General features: G+C 36.4%; 1 protein-coding gene across 1 annotated transcript; it reads left to right on the top strand.

Moving 5' to 3' along the window:
* Positions 1–667: 667 nt before the first annotated feature.
* LOC135092598 (uncharacterized) lies at positions 668–4,303 on the top strand. Its single transcript, XM_063991207.1, has 2 exons — positions 668–1,746; positions 3,442–4,303. Exons 1-2 carry the CDS (start codon positions 1,696–1,698, stop codon positions 3,718–3,720), a joined length of 330 nt encoding a protein of 109 aa, XP_063847277.1. The 5' UTR covers positions 668–1,695; the 3' UTR covers positions 3,721–4,303.
* The last annotated feature ends 6,856 nt before the right edge of the window (positions 4,304–11,159 follow it).

Genomic DNA, 11,159 nt, shown 5'->3' with positions numbered 1-11,159 from the left:
CCCTTTTTAGTGCTTTATTGCCTAACACGCTCAAAAACACTCAAAAGACATTTTTTTTTCTGGTAATGTCATTTTTTTCCCACATTAAGCTGGTTTCGCATGCAATTTGGGGTTTTGGTAACTAAGAATGTGAAAAGCACTCAAAATACACACATTTAGTAAGATTGTTCTGTTTCTCAATTAAGAGTGTTGTTCATGAGTTTCAGCATTTTGGTATCTACGAAACTTCTTCATATACACTAGTTTTTGCATTTTTTGCCTTGTGGTTCTTTTGAACTATAAAACACTCATTATACACTTTTCTTGCAATGTCCTTTTCTTTCCCATTATAGAGTGCTTTGCATCAATTTTCGTGTTTTTTATAGGTAACAAGCTCAAAAACACTCATTGTTATCGGTGGTATAGGAATTTTAGATTTATAAATTTATCAGTTATTGGTTATTGGGCAATAAATTCATTGCCAATTATCAGTCATCACTGATAAGGTTATTGTTACCGATTTATCAGTTATCATGATCAATTTTTTTCATCACAACCAGCTATATATATATATATATATATATATATATATATATATATATATATATATATATATATATATATATATATATATATATATATATATATATATATATATATATATATATATATATATATATATATATATACACCACTTTCAAATTTATCAACATTTATTTAGTTCTTGAAGTAATCATATTCATTTCTCTAGTGCTACTTCCAAGTTTCTCTCACTCTATCACTTTATTCTACGACCACCCATCTTTGTTTCTTTATCCTCTTGTCCCATTTCCAACATATGCTATTTCTTAGCTCCATTTATCAATCTTGACTCCGTCATATTCATGTTAATAATCAGATTGGCTCCATTATATTCAGAATTTTCTGATAATTCTCCACTTTTCATTTTGCATGATTATCTTCATGACTGTAGCATCATTTACAGACATATATTTTCTTTGGTCATTTAGCATATAATTTACATAAAATGATATACAAAATTAGAGCTAGTGTGTGTGTGTGTGTGTGTGTGTGTGTATGTGTGTGTGCAGTTGATAAAGACATGCTGTTGCTACAATGAGACAGATCATTTGTTGTGGGGGCTGTTGAACCACACTTAACAAGCTGAGGGAAGTGTAAAATATGTGGTCATTTATATATTTTGGTTGTGTGCAAGTACTGTGAGACAAGTCATAAAGGTTCACATGACTGCTGTACTGACAGGTGTGACCCTTTTATTCAGTGTGGAGCCTGCAGGGGCTGACAGATGATATGGAGTGTTTAAGTCACTATAACAGCAGTTTTGTTTTGTATCTGATGAAATTTTTAAGGATGCTAATGAAGGTCAGTATTGACTTTTTTTTAAGGAGGCAAGATAAAAGATATTTTGTAGCTTTATTCATCCATATACAGTATGTACAGTATTAGTAACAAGGGGAACCCACCAACCTCCTTGTAATCTCCTAAATTTCATTTTCATCTTCCTTTTTCCATTCTCCCTTTATTGCATATTTTCAGAAGTTCTTATATCCTTACCCACTGTCTTTTTTCTCTTCACCTCCCCTTCCCTTCTGTTCCATTCCCTGGTGATGGCACAGAATTATCAACAACAAGCTTTTGACGGCTGAGGATGAAGCCCGAATCAACCAGGTACAGGCCAGGTCATTAGCAGCAGGCATGGCCGCCGTGCCCCGCCAAGCCCGGGTGTTGAACCTGAGACCAAGCCAGGTAGGTGTGTGGCTTGTACACCTAGCCACTTATACTTCTTGTGCTTCACTTCCTATGCTGTCACATGAAACATATTTATTCCTTGTTATCACAATGTTTCACTCTTAATTTTTGTACTTGTGTTGTGCTATGTATGTATGGCAGCATGTTCTCAAAACACTAAGCAACATAAGAAGGAAGGAAATGAGGTGGTGATTTATTATTTCTCTTATATGACAATAAAAAAGTTGTCAAAGGCATGTCAAGTTTGTGTGCAGGATTCTGCATTTGAGTGTTGAAGCATGTGTAAATTCACTTGATAAGTATTTAGCTTTTTAAATTGATGTTTGGATGATAATGTGAAGGTTAACATGGCATTGTACTAATCTCCTAAAAAAGGCTGGGAACCATTTGTTCATAATGTGTGTAGGAGCCTCAATGTATCAGGTGTTTAAGCTTTTAGATTGTGATTTGATAGGAGGAATTATGTTAAGAAGGTCACATGACCTTGGTTGTCCATGTTGTATAGAATGTTTTCCAATTAAATTTCTTTCAGTCTCCCTATCTTTTTTACAGAGATGTAGTTTAGATATTTGATTCCAAAGTCAGTTAAGTTTTTTTTTTCATTCCTGATCAACTCTGTGCTCTTTCATAAGAGGCATTGATCTGTGCCTTTTCATAGAAGCATGGTCCATGACCTAGTGACATGCAAGGTTTATTGAAGGGACCTGAAACTGATTACAGTGATGAAATTATTCCTTTGAAAGTATTGATGGCTGATCTCTTTCTATAGGTGAGGGTTAGTGTTCTCTACTGTACCAAATACTGAACTGTCTTTTGTACTATTTCTCCATCTGTATCCTACCCAGTAATGGTAATAGACTGAGGAACTCCCCACCTTTGTTAATTTTTACTAAGTATTGTCCTAGTGGTAATCAGATGCAGCATTGATTTGCTTAGGAGTTGGGTATCTGAGAATGAGTGGTTATTGGCACCAAGTGCAGCTCAGTTGTGGGTAACTCCAGTTGTTGGGAGCATTCCATGGTACACAGATGGTGGGATAGTCTTGCCTTGGACTCTTGCAAATGTGTACTATGTCCCAGTGAGTTTTGTTTTTATTTGACATGAATCCCAAGTTTATTTAGGCATTTCAGGGACTTATTGTGGGTGATAGAGATCTCCACAGCACTCTTCTCTTGGTGGGTGGGTAGCTGTTGAAAAATTCATATGAATAGAGATGTCAGATGTAGGTAAAATAGAGAAATGTTGATTTGATTGTGAACTAAATCCCACAACTTATATTATCTTTGATAAAAAAGGTTTCGTTTAAACCATGAAAATTGGATAAATGAAGCTGAGCATTATTTTACTGCAACAAGAAGGCACACAAAGTGAAGGAGATTGCATACTTGTCTTTAGTTTGTTGTCCCTTTGATGGGGAACTTGTATCATTGTTAAAAGCTTAAATCCTGTAAAATAGCATGGATCCATCTGAATCTTTATTCAGTCAAAAGTTTATATGATGTGTAGACTATTCAAGCTTGCCAGCCTGGAGCCTGGAGCCTGCTTGTTGTAGAGTTGTCCTATGTTCTGTAGATTTGCTTGATATTATAAACAATTATGGTAAAATTTTTGTAAACAATTTTGTTCTTTATTTCTGTCAGTATCAGATTCAGTATTTTCTCCATCTTATGGCAGCATATATTTTCAACACAGAGTGAGGGCAGTGTCATTCCTCCTGTCCACTACCCCAACTTCTACTCCCAACACTACCACAGCAATGAGCGGTCGGGTGTGGTGGCTGAGGATTCTTTTGAAGAGGACAATGCTTCTGCTTCATCTGAGCAGGTCAGAAGGTGGATAGCAGCAGTACTAGTAGCAGACTGGTGTTACCTTGATGCTACTGCTACATTGCATTATTTGCATAGTTTTTTCAGTTGTCATGGACTTTGTGTAATATGTATAAAAGTATATGAAGCTCAAGAAACTTGTTGATAAGGTTTATGTTCAGCATACAAATTGTAGGATGCAAAGACAAGGATTGAAATATCATTGCCACAATTCCTGACAAAGCATTTGGTGCCACAGAATATTCAGCAATGTAATGTTTGTTTGGCAAACAAACCAGTTTCCCTGAATGATAGCTTTATTTCTGCAGGTTAATACAGTCTCTCTATGGGGGAGAGTTTGGAGACAAAGCCAAGCATATATATATATATATATATATATATATATATATATATATATATATATATATATATATATATATATATATATATATATATATATATATATATATATATATATATATATATATATATATATATATATATATATATATATATATATATATATATATGGTTTGTGAGCCAAGCATACTGATCATTACACTATCATGTGTAGTTTTAATATGTAATTTAGATCAAGGACAGTGCAGTGAGAGAGGAAAAATTATTCACTAGATTTTTTCTGAGAAGTTTTATGACATAAAGGATTAATTGAACGATCAGTATATATATTGGCCCACTAGCTGCATCTCTTTAACACAGAAAGCTTTCACTAATTATCTTGGCCCAATTCATTAAGTGCATAAGTGCATCGCTGTTGTGGGAGGGAAGATATGCAGTGTTTCCCTGCCATCTGTGGGAGTTACATTCCAGAACCTCCTGCAAATAGTTAAAATCTGTGAATATGGGAAACCATCCTTATAAGGATCAGAACTACCTATATTTATAGTTTAAATCTTAAACTATGCATCTCACATTTACTAAGCAATTCACTTTAAGACAATAAAAAACAGTTATTATATGTATAGTACATGATATTTTAATTAAAAAATACAGTGCACTATAAAATAAAAGGGGAATAAGTTGATATGTACAATAAACCCTTGATATAATGAACTTCTATTTACCAAATTTCAGGTATAACATCCTATTTAAGGCTGCTGTCTGCTGCCTCTCTCTCTCTCTCTCTCTCTCTCTCTCTCTCTCTCTCTCTCTCTCTCTCTCTCTCTCTCTCTCTCTCTCTCTCTCTCTCTCTCTCTCTCTATACACATATATAGCAAATTTTCATCTCAAGTGACCCACTCTCCCCCCATATGTGTTCGTTATATCTTGGGTTACTGTAATTTATAACTGAAAGAATAATTTGGGCTCTTTGGGCTGAAAGACTGAGCTGGTGGTGACACCTGGCAACTCTAAAAACTCCCCATTAGTTAGGTTAGGTTAGGGAAAACTCTGCAAATATGCAAAACCATGAATATGTGAGGGAACGCTGATATATGCTATCTCTTATTTGTTGTAGATGTATTCCATTCTATTGGCATAGAATGATAGGAAAATGGCATCAAGGAAGTAGGAATGCCACCAAACTAAGGAAATAGAGAAGTCAAAATTTAGTCATTGCTCTGTTTTGTGAATTGGTAGATATTGTGCCTGGTGGCTCCACTTCACCATTCCTCAAATCAGGGCGGTCAAGTTCTCAACTTAAGCCAAAAGTATTCTAAAAAAGTAGCTTAAGAAAAATATGTATTTAGTACAGTCCATGTAATGAAAAGGAACTAATCATGATTAAACAAAGAACTCTATGTTCTCCTTTATGAAAGAGTGAGAAATTCATATATTATAAATATGGGAGGTATATATATTACAGTCCCTGTATTGAAGGGGAACTCATCATGATTGAATGGATAACTATGTTCTCTTTTATGAAAGAGTGAGAAATTCATATATTATAAATATGGGAGGTATATATATTACAGTCCCTGTATTGAAGGGGAAATCATCATGATTGAATGGATAACTATGTTCTCTTTTATGAAAGAGTGAGAAATTCATATATTATAAATATGGGAGGTATATATATTACAGTCCCTGTATTGAAGGGGAAATCATCATGATTGAATGGATAACTATGTTCTCTTTTATGAAAGAGTGAGAAATTCATATATTATAAATATGGGAGGTATATATATTACAGTCCCTGTATTGAAGGGAAACTCATCATGATTAAATGGATACCTATGTTCTCTTTTATGAAAGAGTGAGAAATTAATTATGAGCAAAACAAAGTTTACTATGGAGGTTGTTGTTTCGTTTTGAGGGGCCTGGCTCAGTCTGACCATAACCCTATTCAATCGCTAATATCTCCAGAACTATGTGGCTCATCGTAACAAAATTAGCATCATATGATAGCACACCTCTATCAATTTTATATGATATAGCTTTCATCTCTTCTATTGGGTGAAGTTAACTTACTAAAAGTAGAAGGGTGTCAGAAATGGGATTTCTCAAAAACTACTCAACCAGTTTTAATGAAACTTAAGAGGTGTCATGTTATAATTTTAATAAAATTCCTTACGTCAACTTTGAAGTAGCACTGTACATGCACAAAGTCAAAATTACAACTTTTTAAGTAATTAACTGATCAAGCTCAAATTTTTGTTGGTAATAAGAGTAATACAAGTTATAATGAAAAATCATATGAAATTTGCAATACTACTGTGCATATGCAAAATACAATACAAAACTTTTTGTAAAGTGACCATCAGTTTTCTGCAATTTTCACCAATTTTCTTTTGTCTCAATGAGAGCGGATAGATACCACTGAACACAAAATGAAATTTCCTATCAAGTGGTATATAGCACAACCACTGGGCTCTTGCAGAGTTTTGAGCTAGAGTGATTTGAATATTAGGCAAGTGTGGGGTGCCTGAAGTTGCCTCTCTCTCTCTCTCTCTCTCTCTCTCTCTCTCTCTCTCTCTCTCTCTCTCTCTCTCTCTCTCTCTCTCTCTCTCTCTCTCTCTCTCTCTCTCTCTCTCTCTCTTCTTGAAATACCCCTTCCACTGATGCATTACTGACATCTTTGCTCGTTAATTGCCTTCCAAGGCATTTTACTGGTATATTATAGCTTTTCTTCATTAAATTGTGTAACATTTGCTGTCTTAGATATAATTTTCTATCTGTACAACATCACCTCTCCTCTAGTAAACCTCATCTTTATTTATGATATGCATGTACAGTATTATGAATAAAATAATAAAAAATAATTAGGTAAAAACCAACTTAAAATTTACTTGATGGGTCCTGTTGATGATGCTCATCAAGGCTAGTGTCTTCTGGTATCAACCCTAAGTCTCTTGAGACCCCCCCCTCAACTTTTTCTTCATTAATTTCTGCAACATTCACAGTCTTAGATCTAGTTTTCAATTTCTAGAACACAATCTCTCCTCTACTAAACCTTATCTTCTTTTCCTCACTGAAACATAGGTGTCTGAGGCAACTTACAATAGCCCCTTTTCTGTTCCCTCCTACTTTCTTTATTCTCATTTTCAATCCAAAGCTGAATGTTGCGTTTATGTGCGCAATGACTTAACCTGCTGTTGTGCCCACACTCTTGAATATTCCGAGTTTTTCACCATCTGGCTACTATTACAGAGTCACTCTCAAACTAAATTTATCTGTGCTGTATACCTCTCACCTAACTCCTCAGACTATAAGAAATTCTTTGACTATTTAACCTCCAAAGTGGAGCACATTCTGACTCACTTCCCTTTTGCAGAGACCTCCATTCTTGGAGACTTCAATGTTCACCACCAGCTTTGGGTTTCCTCTCCCTTCACTGACCATCATGGTGAACTAGCCTTCAACTTTGCTATCCTCCAATTGGTGCAACACCCTGCTCATATCCTTGACTGTTTTAGAGATGCATACTAATCAGTCACTTCCTACACTCATACCTTATATTACTTCCCCCCTGATCTTACAAAACTAACCCTACAAAACTTTATCATCTTTCCTGTACTTTATTTTTAAACACATCTATGTGATTTCAGTCTCATATATGTATCAATTTATATCACCTAACCCTATGTGTCATCCCATCCATCTTCATACTCAACTTTATAACAATATAGATATATATTATTCTGTATAAACCTTATCATATTATGTTTTCATTTATCTTCATGATAGATTTTTCGATTTTAAGTTGTCTATTGTGTTTACTTTAAGTAATGTACTTTTAAATTTTTCATTTGCCTGAAAAGCATCAAGCTTATACATAGGCTGGCCAATAATGTATACCTATCCAATAATGAAATGTATAAACCTAGGCTATAATAAAGTGTTTAAGTGTTTAAGTGTTTAAGTGATACACCCAATATTCTTGACCTTTTCCTAACCTCTAATCCTTCTGCTTATGCTGTTACCCTATCTTCTCCATTGGGCTCCTCCAATCACAATCTCATATCTGTATCTTGTCCTATTGCTCCAATCCATCCTCAGGATCTCCTAAGGAGAGGTGCCTCTGGTGTTTTGCCTCTGCTAGTTGGGGGGAACTGAGGAGGTATTTTGCTGAATTTCCTTGGAATGACTACTGCTTCTGTGCCAGAGACTGTGTGCCGAGAGCATAATGGAGGTGATAGTGTCTGGCATCGGGCCCTACATTCCTCACTCTTTTTCTCGACCTAAACCTTTCAAACCTAGGTTTAACACAGCCTGTTCTCCTGTTATTCATGATAGAGAGGTAGCTCACAAAAGGTACTTGAGCCTTCCATTACCAGAATCTCTTGCACTTTATATTTCTGCCCATACCTAAACCTTCCAAACCTTGGTTTAACACAGCCTGTTCTCCTGCTATTCATGATAGAGAGGTAGCTCACTAAAGGTACCTGAGCCTTCCATTACTAGAATCTCTTGCACTTTATATTTCTGTCCGGAACCATGCCAAGTCTGTTCTCCAACTAGCCAAAACTCCTTCATTAATAGAGTGTGAAAATCTTTCAAGATCTAGCTCCCCTCGTGATCTCTGGCACCTAGCCAAAAACATCTCCAATAACTTTGCTTCTTCTTTCCCTCCTTTATTTCAACCAGATAGTACCACTGTTATCATATCTATCTCTAAAGCTGAACTCTTTGCTCAAACCTTTGCTAAAAACTCTACCTTGGACAATTCAGGGCTTGTTCCTCCCTCTCCTCCATCCTCCATGCTACCTATTAAAATTCTTCACAATGATGTTTTCCATGCCCTTGCTGGCCTAAACCCTCGGAAGGCTTATGGACCTGATGGGGTCCCTCCTATTGTTCTCCAAAACTGCTCCTCTGTGCTTGCACCTTGCCTAGTCAAACTCTTTCATCTTTGTCTATGAAACATCTATCTTTTCTTCTTGCTGGAAGCTTGCCTACATTCAGCCTATTCCTAAAAAGCGTGACCGTTCTAATCCCTCAAATAACCATCCTGTTGCTGTAATTTCCTGCTTATCTGAAGTTTTTGATGCATCAACAGGAAGATTCTTAAACATCTATCACTTCACAACCTTCTATCTGATCAACAGTATGGGTTCCGTCAAAGTCACTCTACTGGTGATCCGGCTTTCCTTACTGAGTCTTGATTATCCTCTTTTAGAGATTTTGGTGAATCTTTTGCTGATGCCTTAGACATATCAAAAGCTTTTGATAGAGTGGCACAAAGCTTTGATTTCCAAATTACCCTCCTACAGCCTCTATCCTTCTCTTGGTAACTTGATCTCGAGTTTCTTTTCTGACCATTCTATTGGTACTGTGGTAGATGGTCACTGTTCTTCTCCTAAATCTATTGACAATGGTGTTCCTCAGGGTTTTGTCCTGTCACCCACTCTCTTCCTATTATTCATCAATGACCTTCTAAACCAAACTTTTGTCCTATCCATTCCTATGCTGATGATACCACCCTGCACTTTTCCGCGTCTTTTTGTAGACGTCCAACCCTTCAGGAAGTAAACAGTTCACACAAGGAAGCCACAGAATTCCTGACTTCTGATCTCTCCAAAATTTCTGACTGGGGGAGAGTGAACTTAGTATTGTTCAGTGTCCCAAGAATTCAATTCCTCCGTCTATCAACTCGACACAACCTTCCAGACAACTATCCCCTCTTCTTCAGTGACACTCAACCGTCCCCTTTCTCTACACTGAACATCCTCAGTCTGTCCTCTGTCCTTTAATCATAATCTAAACTGGAAACTTCACATCTCATCTCTAGCTAAAACAGTTTCTGTGAAGTTATGCATCAGTCTTCTTCACCAGTTTTTCTCACCCCCACCCCTCCTTATCCGTCCATGTATGTAGTATGCTATCTTTTAGATAGGGTGTAATCAAAAGTTTTCCATCTCATCAACTCCTTTCCTCTAACTGACCGTCTTCAGCCTCATTCTCATTGCTGCAATGTTGCATCTCTTGCTATCTTCTACTGCTATTTTCATGCCAACTGCTCTTCTTATCTTGTGAAGTGCATGCCTCCCCTCCTCCCTTGGTTTTGCTGCATAAGACTTTCTTTTTTCTCTCATCCCTATTCTGTCCACTTCTCTAATGCAAGTTAACCAGTATTCTCAATCATTCATCCCTTTCTCTAGTAAACCTTGGAACTCCCTGCCTGTCTCTGTATTTCCACCTTCCTATGACTTGAACTCTTTCAAGAGTGAGGTTTCAAGACACTTAACTTGTATTTTTGACTAACATTTTTGACTGTTTGGGGACTGGCACCTCAGTGGCTGTTTTTTTTTGTTTTTTTTTGCTGGAATTTTTGTTTCCCTTGGCCTGTGCCACTCCTACATGAAGGGGAAAAAAAGAAAAAAAAGGGAGGTAGATGTGATCAGGGACTGAACCAGGAATGAACATACCAGAATACCAAGCCTTAACTAACTGGACCATGAGGTACCTCACAGCTAATCTAGCTTTGGCTCATATTTGTGTCCTATCACTGCATTACATGGCTCTTCCTTCTAGGTTAATTTCTGATGTTTCATTAATTTAATGTGGTACAATAAGTATCCAAACAATCCAAAGTGTGTGTCTGGGAAGTGTGGTTCTGGTCTTGCAAGGTTTACCAGAGTATTCACTAGGAAGCCCCTGCTCCATTCATGTTTTCTCCCTTTTTTTGGGTGGGACACTCATTTCCTGTTTGACGCAACAAAACAATGCCATCATAAGTTCATACTAGGCTTTATTCTTTCCCCTATATGAAATCTTTTAAGACCATCCCACCACCATGTTGCCAATGTCATAGTTAAACAAAGAAATACATTTCCTATTACAAAATTAAAAATTATGAAAAAAAAAATGTATAAACATGGGAAGTGGATGTGACCAGGGATTGAAACCAGATCTGACAAGCTTAAAGGACAAGCCTTTAGCTGACATAATCATAAAGTACATCACATCTAGTTTAGCTTTAGCTCATGTTTTCACATCCTAGCTGAGGTCTAAAAATGTGTACCAAGCATTTATGTTCCTTTTTACATAAGCTACTGTTGTTATTTGTCGACAGTATATAATTTATTTAGAGCTGCCTGTTATTTATTTTTCCAGTTTTTAGAATAACATCTCACAGGTATCAATAATTTTAACCCCCTGAGCAACAAGCAACACAGTGGTGTGCATTTCAGGACTCTGATGGGT

This window comes from Scylla paramamosain, chromosome 3 (genome assembly GCF_035594125.1).
Source record: "Scylla paramamosain isolate STU-SP2022 chromosome 3, ASM3559412v1, whole genome shotgun sequence".
Lineage (NCBI taxonomy): Eukaryota > Metazoa > Arthropoda > Malacostraca > Decapoda > Portunidae > Scylla > Scylla paramamosain.
Note: the sequence above shows the minus strand (reverse complement) of the source record. Positions and strands in the feature narration are given on the sequence as shown.

Excerpts from the sequence above, each read along its gene's own strand:
- LOC135092598 (XM_063991207.1), top strand. The coding sequence starts at position 1,696 with ATGGCCGCCGTGCCCCGCCAAGCCCGGGTGTTGAACCTGAGACCAAGC. Across the intron at positions 1,747-3,441 it reads TGAACCTGAGACCAAGCCAG|AGTGAGGGCAGTGTCATTCC; the intron begins GTAGGTGTGTGG and ends TTTTCAACACAG.